Source organism: Stereum hirsutum, assembly GCF_000264905.1.
Source record: "Stereum hirsutum FP-91666 SS1 unplaced genomic scaffold STEHIscaffold_6, whole genome shotgun sequence".
NCBI lineage: Eukaryota > Fungi > Basidiomycota > Agaricomycetes > Russulales > Stereaceae > Stereum > Stereum hirsutum.
The window spans coordinates 1,995,479-2,016,326 of NW_006763136.1; the positions used below are offsets into that span (position 1 = coordinate 1,995,479).

The 20,848-nt window shown below is 49.7% G+C and overlaps 5 protein-coding genes and 2 non-coding genes across 7 annotated transcripts; 4 read left to right on the forward strand and 3 right to left on the reverse strand.

The window, feature by feature from the left end:
* Nucleotides 1–3,699: 3,699 nt before the first annotated feature.
* On the reverse strand, nucleotides 3,700–3,800 carry STEHIDRAFT_t137. Its single transcript has one exon. It is a non-coding gene; the product is annotated as a tRNA-Pro (tRNA).
* A 1,425-nt stretch (nucleotides 3,801–5,225) lies between these two features.
* STEHIDRAFT_96828 (uncharacterized protein) lies at nucleotides 5,226–9,118 on the forward strand (the record flags this gene model as incomplete). Its single annotated transcript, XM_007303767.1, has 11 exons — nucleotides 5,226–6,196; nucleotides 6,357–6,507; nucleotides 6,559–6,764; nucleotides 6,876–6,975; nucleotides 7,045–7,883; nucleotides 7,937–8,129; nucleotides 8,191–8,316; nucleotides 8,382–8,578; nucleotides 8,633–8,735; nucleotides 8,802–8,930; nucleotides 9,005–9,118. The coding sequence occupies 11 exons, from the start codon at nucleotides 5,226–5,228 to the stop codon at nucleotides 9,110–9,112; spliced, it is 3,123 nt and encodes a 1,040-aa protein (XP_007303829.1). The 3' UTR covers nucleotides 9,113–9,118.
* Nucleotides 9,119–10,099: 981 nt separating this feature from the next.
* STEHIDRAFT_96831 (uncharacterized protein) lies at nucleotides 10,100–11,876 on the forward strand (the record flags this gene model as incomplete). The annotated part of the gene is made up of 2 exons (XM_007303768.1): nucleotides 10,100–10,395; nucleotides 10,477–11,876. Coding segments are annotated over exons 1-2 (1,656 nt in total), but the record flags the coding sequence as incomplete, so codon positions are not given.
* A 411-nt stretch (nucleotides 11,877–12,287) lies between these two features.
* STEHIDRAFT_t136 lies at nucleotides 12,288–12,362 on the reverse strand. The gene has a single exon. It is a non-coding gene; the product is annotated as a tRNA-Met (tRNA).
* A 164-nt stretch (nucleotides 12,363–12,526) lies between these two features.
* STEHIDRAFT_168318 (uncharacterized protein) lies at nucleotides 12,527–13,615 on the reverse strand. The gene is made up of 2 exons (XM_007303769.1): nucleotides 13,155–13,615; nucleotides 12,527–13,104 (listed from the first exon to the last, which is right to left on the reverse strand). Exons 1-2 carry the CDS (start codon nucleotides 13,189–13,191, stop codon nucleotides 12,683–12,685), a joined length of 459 nt encoding a protein of 152 aa, XP_007303831.1. The 5' UTR covers nucleotides 13,192–13,615; the 3' UTR covers nucleotides 12,527–12,682.
* A 14-nt stretch (nucleotides 13,616–13,629) lies between these two features.
* Nucleotides 13,630–14,313, forward strand: STEHIDRAFT_110792 (uncharacterized protein; the record flags this gene model as incomplete). Its single annotated transcript, XM_007303770.1, has 4 exons — nucleotides 13,630–13,763; nucleotides 13,842–13,917; nucleotides 13,984–14,044; nucleotides 14,174–14,313. 4 exons carry the CDS (start codon nucleotides 13,630–13,632, stop codon nucleotides 14,311–14,313), a joined length of 411 nt encoding a protein of 136 aa, XP_007303832.1.
* Nucleotides 14,314–17,697: 3,384 nt separating this feature from the next.
* Nucleotides 17,698–20,318, forward strand: Shlcc8 (laccase; the record flags this gene model as incomplete). Its single annotated transcript, XM_007303771.1, has 19 exons — nucleotides 17,698–17,828; nucleotides 17,895–18,015; nucleotides 18,067–18,183; nucleotides 18,258–18,346; nucleotides 18,402–18,430; nucleotides 18,488–18,515; nucleotides 18,575–18,610; nucleotides 18,672–18,764; nucleotides 18,820–18,956; nucleotides 19,019–19,069; nucleotides 19,127–19,272; nucleotides 19,328–19,348; nucleotides 19,410–19,493; nucleotides 19,526–19,643; nucleotides 19,705–19,799; nucleotides 19,861–20,035; nucleotides 20,094–20,156; nucleotides 20,220–20,270; nucleotides 20,299–20,318. 19 exons carry the CDS (start codon nucleotides 17,698–17,700, stop codon nucleotides 20,316–20,318), a joined length of 1,605 nt encoding a protein of 534 aa, XP_007303833.1.
* Between the last annotated feature and the right edge of the window lie 530 nt (nucleotides 20,319–20,848).

Below are 20,848 nucleotides of genomic sequence, written 5' to 3' on the forward strand. Positions count from 1 at the left end.
CGAGTCGCTATAGCAAAAATTTAACTGGCTGCGCGAGTTAAAGGTCTGCCGTGCAAATCTTCTATCGACGTCCACCTGAGCCCATGCGTCGATCCGATCGCTCAGTGCGCTTCGGCTTTCCCAGCAAAAATTCCAAACTGCAACCGGCCAATAAGACTGAAGACGCCGTCTCCAAGCTTTAAAACCTTGTTGATGCCGATCCTTTCGTGGCACACCTTCCACTCAAAAGACCACATTCGGTTCAAAACTCTCATGTCTGACCGGTGTTTTGAATAGTAGCATGAATGCCTGTTCGCTTCCGTCCACAGCGGCGATGTTAAAAGACGTCGTCAATCGCTGTTTGGGGGGGTGAAACCCTATTGCGCTGGAATTTTGCAGGGTCGTCGAGCTGTGTGTACGCGTATGAGCACGAATGAATGGAATACGTGATGTGGTAAGAACAGGTGACGATTAGGAGCACCGTGAGATGTCTATACGAGGCGCAGTCTGTACTCGTCCCAGAATTTTAGAGAATTACGTCGGGCGAGCGCGATGTATGATTCACGAATGAGGGTACGATTGACAAGTATCGTCTGTCGTGCATGGAGACAATATCAACCTTCTAGCTCTGCGGTCATCGCGGGACCTTGTCAACGCAATGACAGTCTCATAAGACAATCGACCTGGGAAGGATGAAGGAGTTTAATTCATTCGTATGCAAGCCAACGTGGGAGCCTCCTATCTTTCGAAGTAGCGAGACCCCTGAAACGCCTCTGCATCCGACGGTCGACGGCGATAGACACGTTGTGTGGTAGAGAAAGTGTTACCTTATAGGTATGCCCCGTCAGAGAAGCATCGCGATCCCAGAAATAATCAAGAAGAATGGGGCAGGACGAAATCAAATATTATTACCATATTATTGATTTATGGCTCACCGTATCATTCGAAGGAGGAGCTTCGTGAGAGACGTCTCCTGGTCTCCAATGACAGTTGTCAGTTGTCAAATAAATTCTGTCCTCGAATTCCGGGTCGGCATGGAGAAAAAGATAGGCGCCTTTGACCGCTCTTCGCATTCCGAGGCGCGACTGCCCAAAGACTGCTTAAGGGAATAGTGGAAGTCAAGCATAAACAAAGGCGGTCACCTGGTTCGGTGATGCGTTTGCATCACGATGAGTTTGAGTCTCCGAATCACCTGGAGTTCGCATCAAAAACCGTGCACGCAGACTTTGAGGCAACTGCTACGTGTATCTCTGCGCAGTCCAAATTAGACGGCGGAGCGAACTAGAAATAAGTCGCATCTTTTTGATCCTCGCTAGAGATATCATCTCAACTTCTGAGAGTTTCGAAACTGAGATGATCGGACACAACTCATGGAAAAAGGGCTACCCCAGCCGAAAGGTACCAGAGAGTGTAGCGGATCGGTCATACCTCAGCGCAGGATGAGTCACGCAATACACGACTCTGCGTGCTGTTGACGGAGGGCGCGTACCCTTTCGTCGAAACGACAACGCAGAATCCTGATAATAAGGCGAACTTTGATTCAATATACTGCGCCGGAAGCTCATTCAGCGAGCTCGCGTTCAACTCGAACTCCGACGAGATGATGTATGCTCCACGACACCTATTTTGGCTTATGATGTGATCTGCATACGATGCTAACCGATAGATAGCCAGAATAATGCGATATCCAGAACAGCCTGGGAGTGCATGATCGAGGCTGGTCGCAAGAATACCATCAGAAATAGACCTCATGCGCAGGCCAGTCGCGAATGCTGTCCATGCGCAGAAAGGGGTACAAAGCCCGTGCAATTGGGCGTAAGTAGATGAAAAGAAATTAACTCACGTTGACTATACCCTTCAGGCGACCTTGATGTTGTGATTCAGCGCTGTACGTGCAGGGACCCCAAACGAGAACAAAGCACGGTAGTATGATGTGAGATCCATTTTAACTGTTCAATGATGGTATGGGTCAGAGTTAAGATCACGCAGGTTTGAATGTACCCACCTACTGCATACAAGTTGCCAGTTTTTACCAGTGGCGTTTAGAGCACGGGATTTCAAAACGATCCGGTGGTTTGTGCTTTTAGCACGCAAGCGTGATCAGGTTGTCCTGCATTGATGTCCAGACTGTTCAGTCGTTCGAAGTCCTGCAATCGTCTCTATAGCTGTATGTGCAAATTGAACAAAACTTACCGGAGTTGTCGTGTAGTTTCAGCCACCATCGAGGGCTCTGACCATATACAACCACCATTCGGTCGTATAATTGGGGACACAAAGCACGGGTCAGCATCAGGCCCGACATTTAAGAATGATCGATGCATGACCGGCACGGTTTCACGATATGGGTGCATGTCCTTCTTGACGAAAGAACAATCACCCACAGAACACCAGATAGAGAGTCGGACGCTCTCTCCTTCGAGTGCGGGGAGCCAATACCTTTCTGCGGTAAAAAGGTCAGAGATGAATGTAGCGAAGATGGCTTACTGGTGTCTATATCCAGAGTTGGCAGACCCTGCCATCAGACCTCCATGAGCTCAAACTGAGAGCCAGACCACTGCGGCGGAAGGTGAAACAGATGTAGAGGGACTGCATTGCCATGGCATCGCCACATCGTGCAGTGGATGCCTTCAGGATCAATGACAGACAATTTTGCCATGGTTTACAAAGAAGTTCGGAAGGAAGTTGGCCGTTGATAACAAAGATGGAGAGCAGACGAAACTAATTTAAACTCCTCCCGGGAAACGCCGAGTCGACGCGCGCCACTCGCATCCGCCGTTTCCGTGTGCTCGCTGTCTTCGAGGCTTGGATCCTTGGAAGTGCTTCCAAAATTATTGCGGGTGCTTATTCTACATTGGTAAAATACATGGGATAGAGCAAAATGGGCCCAACCCGGGTTCGAACCGGGGACATGATGGGCGGGCGGCAGACGCACGTGCTCACAGCCGGCAGTCTCCGTCATCGGTGGGTTCGACTCCGCAGGAACCCTGTTTTCTGGGTGCTTTAGCCAGCCTTTTTTTCCCGTTAGCTTCGCACACCCACTGTACTGTACCGTGTTTATCAGTGTTAGAGCCTAAAAAAATATGGGTCAGTGGTTGGTATCACTTGAAAGGGTTTGTTTCTAGATATGGATAATATAAAAACAAACAAATGAAGTTGGGGGCAGAAAAAATACAAAGATGACCAACAGTGCATACAATAGCTAATGGTAGATAGAGTCAAACTCATGGCACCAATGACAGACTGCCATGAGTGCATGTCATTTACATCAGTGGCAGGTATTTATGTGACTTTTGCCGCTGTAAATATATACAGCCTTTCCTGCCCCTTATGCCACCCCTTCTTGGCTTTTCATCATCTTGACTTACCTTCTTTTTTGGGCTCTCAGGTTCATTTCCCCCCAAAGCACACATCCAGAGACTCAACAGGACTCAGCCTGTGATAACACAGTCAGAGACACCTCCATCAGCCAGTAGTGTTGTGCTGGGCCGGGCTCAGAAGCCCAAGCCCGACCAAGCCTGACCTGAGCCCACCCTGACTCTCTATAGGGCTTTGGGCTCAGGCTCATGCCTTGGAAAGCCCAAAAATTGTCCATGCACATATCCTTACCCTTGTGTCTGCACCCCATATCTGTGTCTGTGTCTGTGTTCTAGGCCAATAGCCCTCCAGGAGCTCTATTCCTGACAAGATTTGGATGGGGGTATTAGTAAAAAGGAACAAAATGGGCCCAACCCGGGTTCGAACCGGGGATCCCTTGCACGTGGATTGTGGACTAAGTTCACAACAAACCCAAAGCAAGTATCTTACCACTAGACCATTGGGCCTTATCATTAGATATTATCTGCAGCGTCAAAACTGGACTTTTGGGTTGCAAGGTGATACGAATGAAATGTAAAAGCTTGGTAAAAGCGAGAATGAGAATTTCAAGTGAAGTTCAGTTTGAAGGGGAATATGTAGGCCAACCATTGATTGGCTGATCACCCTCCTTTGGCCTGCATCTGGCACTTGTTGGAAGTGAACTATTACTTGAAAATTGAAGTTTGCAACCTCTCTTGGTTTTCAGTCTGCAGATAACATCTATCAACTTAAATGAATGTCATGAGAATGTTGTGTTGTGGCCTACAGGAAGGCTTGATGAAAGCTGGACACAGACCAATGCAATGTTAGTGACACAGATTTATGAATTGGATGTTTGACAGTTTCCTCAGGCCATTCCACGTGAAATCCTAGGTTTTTTAATATCCATAAATATATCTTGTGCTAAATGGTAAAAGTGTGGCATAGTATAGGACTAAGGAGCCTGATGGTCCATGGACATGGACACCCCTCACATTCAGCCATTACACATACTAATTTTTTTGTGAGCAGGTCATGAGCAAGTCATATTGTTTAGTGCTTGGTATAAGAGGCTCTTCTCAGAGCTCTATCACCACAGGGAAGGCACCTCAGCTTTTTGATAGGGTGGTCAGCAAGATTTGTGCCCAGTAGGGCATATATGTAGCAGTTCACATCAGTTTCTTTCGTCATTCTGACAGCGAAAAGTGTGAACTCAAAATGTCAGATGTGGTGCGGATATAATACTCAGTTCACACTGAGTTTCGATTCTCGAGACAGGTCTGGTCCTTCTTGTATCTCGTCCCCCTTATTGATGACCTTTGACACTGAGCATCTTCTTGATGCTACAGTACATGAGGCTCATGCCAAACTGTGGGTGCCATTTTGATTCGTGACAGCGAACGGGGAGAGGTGGAAAGAGACCACTCTCCCGTCGGGGTTCACACTGAAGTGTGAATTGAGCTTCGACACTCCAACAGGACAAATTTACGATGTGTTGAACCTGTCATCGGTTTAGTTCACATCGCCAAAACACGATGTGAACCGCTACATATATGCCCTAGTGAGCTCATTTCTAACAAATATTTGGTCCCTGGAGAACCTGATTTTGACCTGATTGCTCTTGACTAGCTCCGTCTCCAACCCTGAACAGAAGGTGATAGTTACGAGTCTCAAATAGGTCCCAAAATATTTGAGCACATATTAGAAAGTCCAATGCAGTATTTTGGGTACTTTATACCCTGTCAAATTGTAATCATGAATGCAAAATCCGTGGACAATGGAAATGTGGCGTATTTTGTGCCACCCATCTCGGTAATGGCCGTGCGTGCCTCCGATCGTGGCGCCGCGCACAACCGATCTTGACATCGGCGGGCCGCTGCCGCCACAATACCTCTCTCAGTCTACGATCACGAATGGACAAGTTCAAAGCCCTTGAACCAGTCAGACTCTACTCCTCTAACAATCCCTCTCAAAAGGCCCAAAAACCACAGTACAGACTAATAGGACGTCTGCCAGAAGATCTACATCTACTCATTCTACAGTCTCTACCCGTTCCCGACATCCCTGCTTATGCTCGCGTTTCCCGTCCGCTCTCTCGTTTGGCCGCTTCAGACTCCCTTTGGGAAGGACGCTGGAAGGCCCTCGAAGTTAAAGGACACAGTTTTGAGCCCATTTTGGATCAACTGGAACAAACTGCTAGGAAATCCAGTACGGCAGCACAGGCATCACAACCTCCAACCGTCAAGGTAGACGATGACTTCGGTGACTTTACGTCGGGGCCAACGTCTACAGGGGCAGGAGTCAACTCAGGAAATGGGCAAGATCTCTTCTCCTCCGAAGAAATGGGTGACTTTGTGGGCGGCACCTTCGCTTCACCCGCTATACCCAGTCTCAGTACCCGCTTTCCGTTGACGGCAACCAACGCCATCCCCTCCGCTCCCTCGTCACGAAGTAATTACACTCGAGCTCATTCGCTCCTCAAACCCTTGACCACTGCCCTTTTATCACCGCCACATCTCATCCTCACCGTGCTATTTCCGGCACCTGCGCCTTCGCTGCACTACCAATCCAAAGTGCTGCACCTGCTCGCATGTTTCCTTTCCCCCCGAATACAACCTCTGCGCAATACTGAGACGCTCTTCAGCGCGCTTAGAGCGGCAGCTGACAGATTCGAGGCGACACTACTTGCCGCCTTTGATGACGCTGATGGCAGAGGAGATGAAGCCGCAATGCGAGAAGCTGCGGAAGCGAGTTGGGAGGTGTGGGATCCCCGGGCTGCGGCTGCAGGAAGCGGGAGCGGTGAATGGGAACTAGGTCGAGTTTGGGCCGAGAAACGGGAGATATTCTACATGGGTGGGACTCATAAACCACTGAATAATTTTACGTGCGTCTCATCTTCTTTTTGGCTATGATGCAGGTATAGGATGAGATGTACAATGTCACTTTGTCCTAAGAGGTATATCTTCTGGGTACCCATCCCCTGCCTGCAGTATAGTTTCCTCTGCATTATAGGACACTCTTTGACCAAAGTTCACTTACCGTAGGCCTTCGGGTGGACTGAATTTCGACGCTATGGATGCCTTCATGAACTATGTCCTCGATGCCCTACGAGAACATGGCTCGCGTGCCGTCCGCGTATTCCCCCCAGCCTCTGGAGTTCTTCTGTCTTTTGCTGACCGCATCGCTTCGGAAGTCGTATGTCTTTTTTCACTCTACATTTGTTCTCCTCAGATTGACGCGCCACAGGTAGGCGAATACATCACCCCTCTCCTTACACATGCTCGCTCGCTGGCGAACGGTGCTTTGTTCCTCCAAGCCACGGCGGCATCTTTTCGGGAAGCATGGCGGATGGTTGATACCATCGTGCAAATATCCCTGGAGGGTAAGACGACAGACTCGGAGGGAAAGGATACAAAATCAGGTGTACAGGTCACCCAGGCGGAGGACGTCGTGTATGTAGCTCCTCTTATAATGATTAGTGGCATGCCACGACTATTATTCCAATTTGTCAATCCCTGTTCTAAAACGTGTCTTTTTGTGGGACTTCGTTGGCCTGATGACAGGTACCGAATGTTCGAGCTGAACATGGACGAGTATCTTGATGAAGAGGTGGAGTCTGTCAAGCAAACTTTCGCAATAACCATTCGGCAGTGGGACAAACAGGTGCGGTTTATCAATCCAAACGTACCTCGCTGATATCCTGACCTCAATTCTGCAATTCACTCACGCCAGTTGTCTTCCTCAACCTCGCTCGCAGTGAACGGAGGTCCCGGCAGTTCCGGGAATACACCGACACAACCTTCATTCATCGCATCGTCTTCACCTGCGAACCTCAAACGATCCGTTCTATCATCGTTCACCAATGTTTTACTCCTCCCGGTCACTATCGTTCCTCGTGCTGTCGTTGCAGCTGGTGGTGCTGTTGGAGGTGCTATGGGCGCAATGGGGGGAACAGTTGGCGGCGCTGCCGTTCAAGGGATCAGCATGCTTGATCCCAGGCGTTGGGGTGGGCAGGCAAGTGGTACATTCGGGGGAAGTCCTGCCGGAGGATACAAGCGAGGTACGGCAGGAGATGGGGACGGTGATGACGGACTTCTTTTTGACGAACCTGAAGATGAGGACGAGAAAGACGAGAAGGATGAAAAGAATTGGCGTGGTAGTGTGGATGAGAAGAGCAAGTCGACCGACATGGCATGGGGCGAGAAGGAGAACGGTGACTGGGACAATGCCGATCGCGTTTCTTTGGCGCCCACTGTCGATAGCACGGCGAACACAGCGGCGACAGACCACACGAGGACTACATCTGTGACGTCCGCACGTGCATCGACCGCGTCACTTTCAAGCTCGCATGCAGCTCGTAAGCGCGCTCGAACATATGACAACCTTCAGTTGCTGCTTTCGCTGGATGTCACCCTTGAAATCATCCACGCCACGAGAGACTCGCTGAAGAGGGTGGAGACGTTCGCCGGTTACCCAGGTACATATGGACACAGGGTACACGACACGATTGAGGAGGTCGCGGTAGAGATGTTGAGAGTTATTGCACAGCATGTCAAGGGCGGTTTTGAAAGGTCAGTATAATCATCTTGCAGCGTCGAATATTTTTAATGACATTTGTCGCTAGTGCGATCGTCCAAATGCGAACATTCCAACCGCCACCAGCCGTCCCTGGCTCGGGCTCCCTTCCAGCCTCCGGCCCATTACCTGGCGGTGACGAAACCTCAAATGCTGTGGCTCCTCTGGTACAATTCTTTGAGCTCGTCCATATCGGTGATACTATTCAAAGCATCGTCCAGGTCTATTTTGACAAGGAGCTTGTACGTCAGACTTCTCTACCTTCTCGATATCGCTTATCATTTCGTACTAACATGAGTTTAGACTCCACACGTCGATGTTGGAGACTTCCTGAACGGTGTCATGAGAGAAAAGAAGCGGTTTGAGAACGTGCTCGACGATTCCGTGGCCCAAGGCTTGAATGCCGGTATTGAAGTGCTCATGAACCAAGTACATCGTCTCACGGCTAACATCATTACGAAGTGGAAGCGGAGATTTACCTCTTTCTTGCCCAGGTCGAACATATCATCTTAACTCTGACACCTCCAAGGACGTATTATCCCCCAGAAGATGACCCGCTGCTTCTCGGACCCACGAAAGGCTGCACAGAGGCCATCCGATGTTTGAAAGAACATCTCCGATTGTTGAAAGGCAACGTTAACCGCGAGGTTTTGGAAGTGTTCGAGACGGAAGTCGGGGTACGGTTGATTGGGTAGGTCTTCTTCCATCCATCTTCGGAAAAAGTACCTAACTCTCGACTTGGCAGAATTCTACAAAAACATCTCAAGAGACAGATTATCTCGCTCAACGGTGGATTCCAAGTCATTGCTGATTTAAACGCCTATCATACTTTCATCTCATCGCTGAAGGTACGCTGGGGGGACCCCAAACGATTCCTCCCTTCTGCCACTGTCTTACTGACTTCTGCTTCGTAGATCCCCACTCTGACCTCGGACTTCGCAAACCTAAAGATGCTAGGCCATGTCTATATTGTAGAAGACGCAAAGGACTTGGCACAGATTGTGCGAGATGTGACAAGATATGGGGGCTCGTACAGACCGGAGGTATGATATATATCTTGACGTTGTCGGCTCTTGTACCATAAAAAAGCCTGCCCGCACTAACGTTTATAATGTAGGATATTTACGAATTTATTCAGCGTCGAAGTGATTGGAAGAAGATAGAGAAGATCGTGGACAAGACGATGTACAACTTGAACCTCAAAGAAGATTGTGTGGTTTGTTGAGGGCCTATGTATTGTTCTCCTTTCAAATGTGATTGTATCCTTGTCTTCGGTGGCTCTGTTCGAAGACCGTACAAGTCGCTGTCTTGTGATGCGCACCTTTTACTAGGGGTACTTCCAACGAAAACTCACATCCTTAACCTAGCCAGCACATCTGGGCCCCGACGAGGTTCATGCAGATTCACCCCGAAGCGGCATGTGCCGGTAAGTAATTCTTCGGTTTTACAACTCTCTTTCTTTGACCGAATGCACTGAAGCGGTATATTTTATCGTGTCTAGGGGAAGTTGCAACACAATGACCACCTACCTTCGAATATCCGTTTTGTGTCGGCTTTGGGTGCTATGATACACGACCTTTCTTGTGCCACACCGGACTTTTCCGAGCCACCCCACTGTGGGGTAGCCGCCATGATTGACAAACAGAAAAGTGTCCCCGCATGCCCGGCCGGATCTTGGACAATGCTAATATTCCGGAGCTTCCTCCATCCTAACGACCATTGGCCCCCTTTTACATGTCTGTACGGCATTGGAAACAGTTCACGAACCCGGAGAGTTCAGGATGAACTCGTTTGCGAGCCGTGGCGAAGTCGCCATGGACGCAGCTCTTCAACAGTACTATGCAATCGCAGTTCAGCTCAAGGCGGTAGGTATGATACCTTGAGCTTGTTTCAGGCCCATACGACTATAGCACACACTGTTCAGGAGCGTTGCGACAGTCAGGGAACGAGGCGATATGACGTTTGCCCGGGCCAGTTACTTTGGGTCCGGACCTTGACCTTCGGCTGTTATGTTGCGATGCGAGGGGCGCGCGTAGATAATGAACAATGCAGTTTCTGTCCTCCATAAAATGAAACAGGTCTAGGTGCGACGATCCTCAACTTCGACTCTCCATCTCCCCCTGCGGTACGCCTCGCGGCTGTCTCAAACATCCGTCGCTCTTGCTGACCTGCCGTTTTTTTTCTTTTCACTAGCCTTTACCAACCATGCCTCACGACTTCCATCTCTCCCAAACAGCGCCAGTTGGGCCCATGACATCTAGCCAACATATCCTCGAACACGGCGTCTGTGACGGTGCACCAGCTAGTTATGACGCCACGCCCGCCGCAGCGGATTTCTCACATATATTTAGCCATGCATTCCTACATACCCAAACATCTCTTCCAGCCACTCAACTGCCTCCCAAATATTCTCAATGGGAGGACGCTTTAGCTCGTGCCCAGGATCTTCCCTTGTCCGTACAGGACCAGTCAGCAGGTGCCGAAGCATGGCGTCAGAACCTCAGAAATGTGCGTTACTTTCGCTTCTCTTCACTTCATTCGGATCTTCCAAGTAATGTGTCTTGATGTTGATCCCATTGCTTTCTCCAGATGGAGCTCGTCTCGGTCGTACCTCTCATTTCAGTGGAACCTTTGTCAGTACTCGCTCGCGCACGCCACGTCCTCACCTTCCTCCTGCACTTTTACGTCCATTCTCTTCCATCACCAACATCGTCTTCCTCAGACAAGCCGCCACACGTCGTTATTCCCGCATCCCTCGCCACACCTCTTCTGGCAATCTCCCGTGCCCTCGATGCTCCGCCGGTGTTGACATACGCAGACACAGAGACATACAACTTCTCGATGCGCTCGTACCTACTCGACGTCGAAGAATTGTGCATCAAGGCCGCAGGGGAACCAGTATGGGCCGAGGACATGTTCATTCAAACGACGTTTACGGGCACGCATGACGAATCCCATTTCTACCTCACGAGCCTGAACATCGAATTGGAGGGCGCCGCCGCACTCAAGATCATGCAATCTATCATATCCATCATATCTTCCTCTCCGTCCTCAGATTCTTCTTCCTCGCATGAAGATGCGCGTACTCTCGCCACCCTCCTTCGAACCCTCTCCACGCACATTCACAACATGGGCATTATCCTCGATGGCGTCCGCGACCACTGCGATCCTCGTACCTTCTACGACATCGTCCGACCTTGGTTCGTCGGCTGCACCGCAACTCAAGGCTGGGTCTTTGAGCTAGCCGGCGACGAAGCGGAGATACGGGCGCTAGTAGACGAGAATCCCTGGATCAAAGGCGGTTCGGGCAGGCTATGGGAGGCGAGAGAGATGGCGGGTAGTTCGGCGGCACAGAGTTCGATCATCCAAGCCTTGGACGTGTTCCTCGGTATCGAAGGCTTGACGCACGAACTTTCAACGCCATCTAGCCAGTCGTCTTGTTCTGCTGCTGAGACAAACTCGGAAGAGTCCGCGAAGCCCGTAGCAGCGAAGGTCATGACGGCGAATGGCTATGCGGGACCTACTGGACCTGCACCTCCCGTGGCTACCGCGGGTGTGCAGAAGGCGAACGGGAATTTTTTGAGGCGCATGCGAGACTATCTTCCTCTTTCCCATCGACTCTTTTTGGAAGCGCTGGGAGAGCAGGTGAAGGGTCTTAGATCATGGGTGGCGGATAGTGGTGTCACGGCGGAAGACGGGAAGGCGGTGGTAGAGGCCTATAACGCAGCTGTCGAGAAGCTGAAGGAGTTCAGGACGAGACATGTGAGAATCGCGACGCTCTACATCGTTAACCAGGAGCGAAGGCTGCGACAGGAGGAGGAAGCTGCTAGGTCAGGCCGTCCTGACCAAAACGGATACCCTAATGCAATTGACAGCGCGACGACTGTGATGGGCGGCGAGAAACCTGAGGTGGCGGAAGTGGGGAAGGTGAAAGGGACGGGCGGGACGAACTTGATGCCTTTTCTGAAAGGGGTGAGGGACAGAACCGGCCAGGGTGCCTTGCCCCTACCACCTTGACCATTATCTTCTCTCCTCTTTTGACGTGGACACAGGAGACTATATTGCACATAGATCGATTGAGCCAGTTGATTGTTGTTATACATCCTAATATCGTTTCTGCATGGCTATTTATCAAATTTTGATTCGAGGATTCTATGGCTATTGTGTGCTGCTGTGAGTAGACCAGGACTTTAGTACATTTTTTGCTTCCCACAGGCGTACGCTGGGTGCTCAGCTCAAAACTCGGGTGGCGCTTCCAAAAATCATCGTCAGGCTCAGAGGAGCTGGACTGGTGGCAACAATAAATTCCTCGACGATAACTGTAGATATTTGGTGTCAACTATCCAGAGCACGTCTGGTAGTGGCGGGGAAAAGTAAAAAATTCTAAGGCGAAGTCTGAGTAGCAGCACCTCGTTTCGATCGAGGGACCTCAGGGTTATGGGCCCTGCGCGCTATACCAGCTGCGCCATGCTGCTGAAAGTAAAGGCTCCAAAGCTGCCATCTGTCATAATTGGGAACATGGTCCCCAAACCAGAACGACCATCTCATTTCCCCAAACCAGCACTGTGAACAGGCTTGGTTTCTGACCTATCAATTGTTTGAATTGAAGACGAAGACCAGCATGCAACATATGGAAAGACCGACCCAGAACAGCGATAAATGGCGCAAGCGTTCTTGCTACAGAAGGCGAGATAGGGGCAACGAGTAATACATGGTAGGTGTCCAATTTCCATCCAGTTCTTGACTTCAATTCTTGCTTCAGCTTCGATGAGTGATTACTCAAACCTCTGCCTTCCTAAGCTTCCTTCGCCACACCCTTCTTGACCAGTTCTTCGACGATGTCTACAGCCCTGCCGAATGCCTTCCTATCATCATCCGTGACATTCACGCTGCTATCGAACCCGCCACAACCCTGCGGGGCGGCATTGACCCACTCAAACCCATCACCCTGCCAGAATATTCCGATGTCACGGCGATAGATGTCTGCGCTAGGTGGGTTCTCGGTAGGGAGACGACGAAGGATGGTTTGGAGTTCATCGATCAGAGCATCGGTGTCTGCAGACACCTTGACATGCTTCGGAGGGTGGGATTGAAGAGACGGAGTTCCATCATCGCGTATTGCGGATGAGAGGAAGATGGAGGTTGGATCCGAGGATGGATCGAGAGCGAGATCGTGAACCGCAGAGGGCCTGGGAGGGGCGAAGCCTCCGGTAATACCTATCCAATAGTGAGTATGGCTATACATTCACAGAAAGCTGTGGATTTACCGTGCTGAATGCGCAGGGAGAATGAGCTTGGTGCCATGATGGTTGTAAGGAAGATAGAGAGATACTCAGATAGACGCGACAAGTCGCAATCGCCAGAAGCCCTGTCGCCGCATTGGAAATCCTGTGGCCCACCTACCGTTCGTCATACTTTGATGCTCCTCAGACTTTCACGCACCAAGCTCGCCTTGGGAGGTTGTGTTTTAGGACTTGGAATGCCCAGGATTGTGCTGCGTTGGAGCGGTGGGAAAGGCAGCGAACGGAGAGAGGTTGCCTAACTGCGCCAGTGGAAAGCGATGAGAGGCGGCTATGCATGATGACGTCAGATTTCCCCTATGTCGAGGTATATAAGTCGCCCTTTATAACCCGTGGCGTCTCCAGCTTTTCTACCTACAAACTCTACAATCTTCTCCGGCGCCTGAACATCTACTTCGTAGTCATGCCTTCTTCAACGAACATCTCATACCCACCCACTGCTATGTCTCACAGTGCACGAACAAATCCTGCCACAGAGCAGGTCGTGAGCGAGCCACCTCGGACAACTTCCATGATGGTCCAGCCTGGAGGGAAAAATACTGGAGATCAGAGTCAAGCTGAGAGGCTAAGAGGCGGGTGCGTTCCATGTCCAGTAAGTTCTCATTTGGCTACATAACGTTTGGCCTTCCTCATGCTTCATCCATGTAATTCTAGGGCGGAATTTGCTGGATTATCCCCATTCCATGCTGCTGCTGCTAATGCAATCGCACTACCCTCCGGGCCAGATACCGTGAGTCCCCGTCCCTTATAATGATTTCATCTGCTAGTTTGTCGTATTGACAAGTTATTATTCTAGATTTCACGCCATGCTCTCCGAGCTACACAGCCGTTCTATACTGGCATGCACCGTTACGCCCGTATCTTGTACCTCCGGTCTTATGTATCATACACATTACTTTTTCCTTCCTCAGATTACCCAGAACGCTGTTTTCGACGTATATTTAATATTTTATTGTTCATGTCATAATCAGTGATTATGTTGCCAGCATCAACACATCTGTTAGACCTTCGTAAATTACGCAGACCAGACCGGATCAAGGTCAAATGCAAAGGAAAGGATGTAATGAGCAACGATCGACCGACGGTATCTCTCAAAATGATGCGCAGAAGGGTGACAATAGTTTGATGCATCGCTGTGTGACGTAGTAGCGTGGTACTCTACATCAGCGATGTCCAGGAGCTTTCCTAAGCCGTGAAGGACGACACGTTAATGTGCAGGAGTGCGAAGGGAAACACTTGCAAGATGGCCGGGTGAATGATACAAATTCCTGAACGGAAACAAACCGACCGACCGCAAAGGAGAACATCCCACTGCTAAGGCATGAAGAGTAAGCTGATGAGAGTGATAGAGCGGCGTGAAGATCACCTCGTAAACAGCGAGGCTTACCAGGCAGGCACATTTCGGAATACGGTCTGGGGCCGCCAGTGACTCGCGCTGTCAGTGTGTAAGTGCAGATCAGCGTGTTCCTCGTCAAGACCACGTCAAGAGACAGCGATTAAAATGCGAAGTGAATATCGGCAGCGTTCGCCCCGGAACAGGCATGCATTCTTCCGTCAAGCTCACATCAAGAGGCAGCAATGAATACTGCGATGGAGATGTCGGAAGATTTCGCCCCGCACGGGAATTTGTGTCTCTCCGTCAAGCCCACGTTGAGGAAGGGAAGGAAGGTATGAGACCGCCATTACATAAAGCGCGATAGAAATAGCGGCAGCGTTCGCCCCGCACTAGATGTGCGATCCGACTATTAAAACATGAGCTTGATCATCATCGACTGCAAGGCTTGAGAGATGGAACTGTGCTAAGGCGTTCGTGGTACAGATTTTGAGCCATGGAGAATGCTTACTACAGCGAAGTGTTCTTTTTGCCGCCACAGTAATCGTTCGATATGGTGGGGGTATCGTCCGTATTGTGGCTCGCCACATCCTCCGAGGGCTTCGCGACCGAATGTCATGAGCGATGGTAAACGGCAATGATCGGCAATTCGGGTGATGTCGTGCAAAACGGGTGGACAGACTGTTCGACAGCAAGGGCGTCGTCGGGCTACAATGAAATAACCATAACGGGCGGCAGCATCAAGGTACAAAGCAGATGACACTGTTGTGCTGTGGCGTGCCGAAATGGCCGTATCATGTCCCAACACCACTATCGGTGTCATGACACGTCAAATCCGCATCCTTTAGATCAATCTCGGGCGAGGGGACGCATAATTTCGTGTCCTAGAAATAGGAGAATGGGTAGTCAGCACGTATTCTAGATGATGGAAACGCGGTCGCACCACCAAGAGTCATATTATTGAGCCACAAGAAGGCCATCAGGGATGTCAAACCTGCAGTATGACGCGACCACCCTGGACAAGGGGAATCACTCACCACCAGGCACTATACAAGCCCTTTATCTCCACGAATTCCCGAAATTCGACTCCTTGCGGTCTGAGTATATGCCCTTCAAAGTCGTGCTCCGGTGGTTTGATCTAGGCGAGGTCAGAAACAGGACTTGAAGCCAATCTAGACTCAAATATGATCCTGCAAAGTGTCATGATGTCGGTAGAGGACGTAGAAAGCCTTTAAACGTTTACTCCTGCTCTTGAAGGAGGTGAGCGGGCATGAGAAGCGCCACGGAGGGGCCGTATGCGGAGACGATACCCGGATCACAGCATAAGAGCGGGGGCCTCACCTGGCGATGAGACTAACGCCTGCACAAATGCGGCGATGACTCGAGAATTAGATATATTGAGGGGAGCGAGCCTCCGACCAATGCCTCGGTCGATGCGTTTGTGGTTTAGGGCGTTCCGAAGGGCGGCTGTTGCACTGGCAGTAGTAATGTACTGAGGTCGTGCAGGAGCTTATAGGACAGCAAACTGGACCGCCAAGGCACTTGAGTGCGGTGTGAACTATCTATACCCCATAGGCGTCAATATCAATTACCCCTTTGTATAAAAAGCACTGACCCGGTCTCTTGATGTCGTAACAAATAATGATCTCTTCTAAATGGCACTTGCGCCAACAGTTCTGTCTGCGGTACAGTTCTGGAATAATTCGTATTATGAGTGTGAAGAAGAAGCAGAAAAACAAAGTAGAATTTGAACAGAATGGTCCTAAGGTGGACATGGAGAGCCGTTAAGCATAGCTCACCGTAGCGAGTTTCACATGGGTTCGGGAGCTGTGATGACACTTTCAAAGCGCATAGGCGTTTCGACTGACACCATTGATGGAGACAATGCCTAATTCCGAAGGAAATGTTGGGTCGAAGTGACGGAGCCAAGTACCAGTATGCGAAGGTCATGCACTAGTGTCTGGCAGGCAAACCAGCATAGCGCAAAATCACAAACGGAGAAAAGATTCTGAGCTTGACAAGGGTGTCAATAGGACTTTCGGTACAAGGGTTGGCGTGCTGCTAAGTTTTGATCGGGCGGCTTTATCGTGACATTTGTATGTAGCATTTTTCGGATTTACTGGATGGTAATTTTGTCATGACAAAAAAAAGAGTTGCAACAGAACTACCCCAAGAGAAATCATAGTGTGTAGCGTAGAGTTCCCAGTCCGACATGAAAGAGACAAGGAAGCATCGATACGTGGCGAGGCAACGGTCCGGGCGGGCAGGATGGCGTTACATCGGCTTTCCGAAATGACCCGAATTCAAAAGCACTCTGAGTCTGAAGCGTCGATGTGGCACTTCTCCCCACAACTTGACACAGGGCTAATCCGGAAAGCGTCTGTGGCTTTCCGCTCTATCCAAGCTTCCCGCCGCCCTGTTTGCTGTGATTGTGTGCGCTGACATGGAGGTGTCTTTTCCAGCACTGGATTGAAATCCTTACTCCTCGTAGTGATGCCAACATTGATGCGCCTCCTCATCTCAGTGAATTGCTCCGTCGCCTATGCCAAAGGGGATTGTTCCCACAATTCCTCGTACCTCGACATTGACATGACCTAAAAGTAAGTGGTATGTCTTCCGATTGTGTGAGTCGCGTCTCCTGATGTTGACAGCTTAGTATGTACTAGCAGTATGTATGATCATGATATCTTTGTATGAGAGCCAGAGAAGTGTCGTTTGCGAGTTGAAATAACACGATTCGCTTGAATAACATGGAGGTCTCGGTGTGAAACATTTCTCAGCATTCCTTGGAATGCTTGCATGAGCGGCTTCCGCTGAAAGCTCGAGCAGGTACGCCTCCATTTACACCGCTTATCGCATCAATTGCTCAAACGCATTCTGCAATGGCGTTCCTAGGTCGGGCATGTCCTTGATTCAGCACAGATGCCACTGTGGCTCGACTATGACAGCCCAGGCTTGAGGCAGAGGTTCGCTTCGATCAGCTGTGGCCATAGGCGAGACATAATCGTCTCACTGAGCGTACGAGGCTCATGACAGACTTCATAATGCGCCCAGCGCTCACTCATCCTCAAGCTATAAAGACCGTGTCGGTAGAGTGAGATTCTCCTCATCGTTCCGTCTCACTAGGGCTTGTGTCTTCTACACTATCTTTTTATCTCATTTTATTGCTCTTTAATCATGTTACGCCTATCGTTCTTCATCCCTTTAATCGCTTATTTATCTATCGGGTCCAACGCCGTCACCATTGGACCCGTCACTGACCTTCACATCGTCAACGCGCAATTATCTCCCGACGGGTATAAACGAAAGTGGGTGTTCTCGTTCTATTGAGCTCCCTCGCATCGTCGCTGAATACGACGCTCTAATTTTCTCAGCACCGTCGTCGCTGGTGGTACCTTCCCCGGACCCACAATTCAGGGAAGAAAGGGCGACAAATTTCAGATCAACGTATTCGATGACTTGAAGGATACGTCTATGTTGACCCCGACCTCTATCGTGGGTGCCATTGACGAGGGCGATGTAGAATACGCTAACTATGTTCAATAGCATTGGCATGGAATCAACCAGCACAAGTCGAACGCTTACGATGGAGCGGCCTTCGTCACGCAATGCCCCATCTTGCCTGGAAACTCGTTCCAGTACGACTTCCAAGTACCAGATCAGGTCAGTGGCCTGCGTTCGCTTACACGGAGAAGAAAAGGCATTGATGCAAGGGAACGGATTGATTTTGCTCGCAGGCTGGAACGTTCTGGTATCATAGCCATTTAGGAGCCCAGTATTGTGACGGTTTGCGTGGGCCGTTCATCGTGTATGATCCCCAAGACCCGTACGTTTCCCACTTCTGCGGTTAGGCTCTCATGCTGACATTCATATGACCTCAGATACGCTCACCTGTACGACGTCGATGATGGTCAGTCATTAGTATAAACTCTCACAGGGGTGTGAAATACTGATTGAGAAATAACAGAGAGCACTGTCATCACGCTCGCTGACTGGTAAGCCATCAGATGCTCTTATAGTACCACTCGATCTCTACTGATTACGCTTTTATTAGGTATCACTACGTCTCCACGGAACCGCCTCGTTTACCGTGAGCGTCCCGCGTCCGTGAATGGTCATCAAGTATACTGAACATATCACAACAATTTTAGCGCCCCAAACTCGACTCTGATCAATGGCCTTGGACGTTATACTGGTGGCCCCAACTCTCCCTTGGCTGTCGTCAACGTACAGCAGAACAAACGGTAAAAAATTTCGTTAGCTTCTGTCCAAAGGCGAGTTTCTAATAGCTTCTTTCAGATACCGTTTCCGTATCATTGGTCTTTCCTGCGACACGTCTTTCGTTTTCTCAATCGACCAGCACAGGATGACTGTCATAGAAGCTGATGGTAGCAACGTCGACCCTCTGACTGTGGACTCCATCACCGTCTACGCTGGTAAAATCCCTTTCCGATTTAAAAAATATTGATATTATGTTCTTACTAAAGCACTCGTCCAGGCCAACGTTATTCGGTTATTGTTAATGCCAACCAGAAAGTCGATAACTATTGTCAGTCGTCTGTTCGCAATCGACTTCGGGAATCAAATAACTGAATGATTTTGACAGGGATGCGCGCACTGCCTGATCTCAACGACCCATCGTTCACGAACGGCAAGAACTCTGCCATTATGAGGTACAAAGGTGCTCGTAGCGTAGATCCAACTACCCCTCTCGTCAACAGTACCCTTCCGCTCGTTGAGAGCAACCTTCATGTAAGTCGTCTGTGTATAAACTATTGGGAAATAAGCTCTGACATACCTTCCACAGGCACGTGAGAACCCCCAGGCAGTGCGTCACATACATAACCCCGTGAGCATGAGTGTTATACTAACGTATTATTGTATTCCAGCCTGGCAAGCCCTTCCCTGGAGGAGCTGATATCAACTTGAATATGGCCGCAGTCTTGGTGGGTCTAGCACTCTCCCTGACTCCAGTGACCATAAAACACTGACCCGTCCCTCTTAGGACTTCAACGCTGGAACTTTCAGCATCAACGGTGCTACTCCATATGAAAGCCCCGATGTTCCTGTCCTGCTTCAGATCCTATCTGGTGCAAAAGCCGCTCAAGAATTGCTCCCCAAAGGCAAGCGGAACAATGTGATGGTTATGATTCCCGATGCTAATCAAAGCTGGACCCTCTGTAGGCTCTATTTTCCCGATCCAGGCCGGTAAATCGGTTGAAATCGTTCTTCCTGGCGTCGCAAATGCAGGGCCCGACCATCCTATTCATTTGCATGGCGTGAGTTCGCATCATGTTTCTTTCGTCCCGGCTTTCAATTAAACTATTTTTATACCCCCAGCATTCCTTCTCCGTCGTTCGGAGTGCCGGTAACAGCACATACAACTTCGAAAATCCAGTCAGGAGAGACGTAGTGATGATCGGGTCAGACCCGACCGATCTCGTCACCATTCGATTTGAGACCGACAACCCTGGACCTTGGTTCATTCATTGCCACATTGACTGGCATCTTGGCGGTATGCGTACTCCTTATCCGTCACGCATAATCGCTATACTAACGTGGTGTTATTCTAGCTGGCTTTGCAGCTATCTTGGCGGAAGATGTTGAAGACGTCCCAGCTATTGAACCTACTTCCGGTACCTTTTTGTATCTTTATAAGGACCTTTATGATTGACGCTAACACTCGCGACTTCCTACAGAATCCTGGAAGAATCTCTGCCCCATCTACGAGAAATCGCTTCCCAGCTCCAGTACTTCGCAAGCTGCACCATCAACAAGCTCTTCTCTATCCCACTTGACGTCAAGCTCGTCAGGTTCCCACACATCATCAAGTGTCCATAGCACATCCACTTCTCGTGTTTTGTCCAGTTCCCGTTTCTTCTCGAGCTCGCGTAGTGTCCCAGGACCACAAAGCGCTTCGAGTTACTAATTTATATAATGCATCACGCTCGCACAGCACTCCCGGCACATTCCTTTCTATTTATCATTATCCTTTTCTCTTACTCGAGTCGGACTCTGGACTTTATATCACGGTATAATACTGCACATACTACAACCATTGGCTAAGTTGTCTTCTGGAAGGACACTGGTGGCTTGTTAATGGCTGTTACTTACTAAGTTTCTTTTACTTTGTTATTGGGCTCTGAAGGTGTTCCTGGGTGTTCACGCAATGTATCGATGTGGTCGACAACTATCTGAATTGTCTTTGTTCTGTCACAAGCTTGAACTTTGGTGTGTCGGAACTTCAAATTTCAGACTCCCGTCGAAGTCTCTACTCTTCTGCTCGCCGGAGGTCCGGATCTGCTGAAGCTGAAGTCGATCACTGTTG

Bases quoted from the DNA above. Each gene is read 5' to 3' on its own strand.
- STEHIDRAFT_168318 (XM_007303769.1), bottom strand. From the start codon at position 13,191: ATGGCACCAAGCTCATTCTCCCTGCGCATTCAGCACG. The intron at 13,105-13,154 runs GTAAATCCACAG...ACTATTGGATAG, and splicing joins CTCCCTGCGCATTCAGCACG to GTATTACCGGAGGCTTCGCC.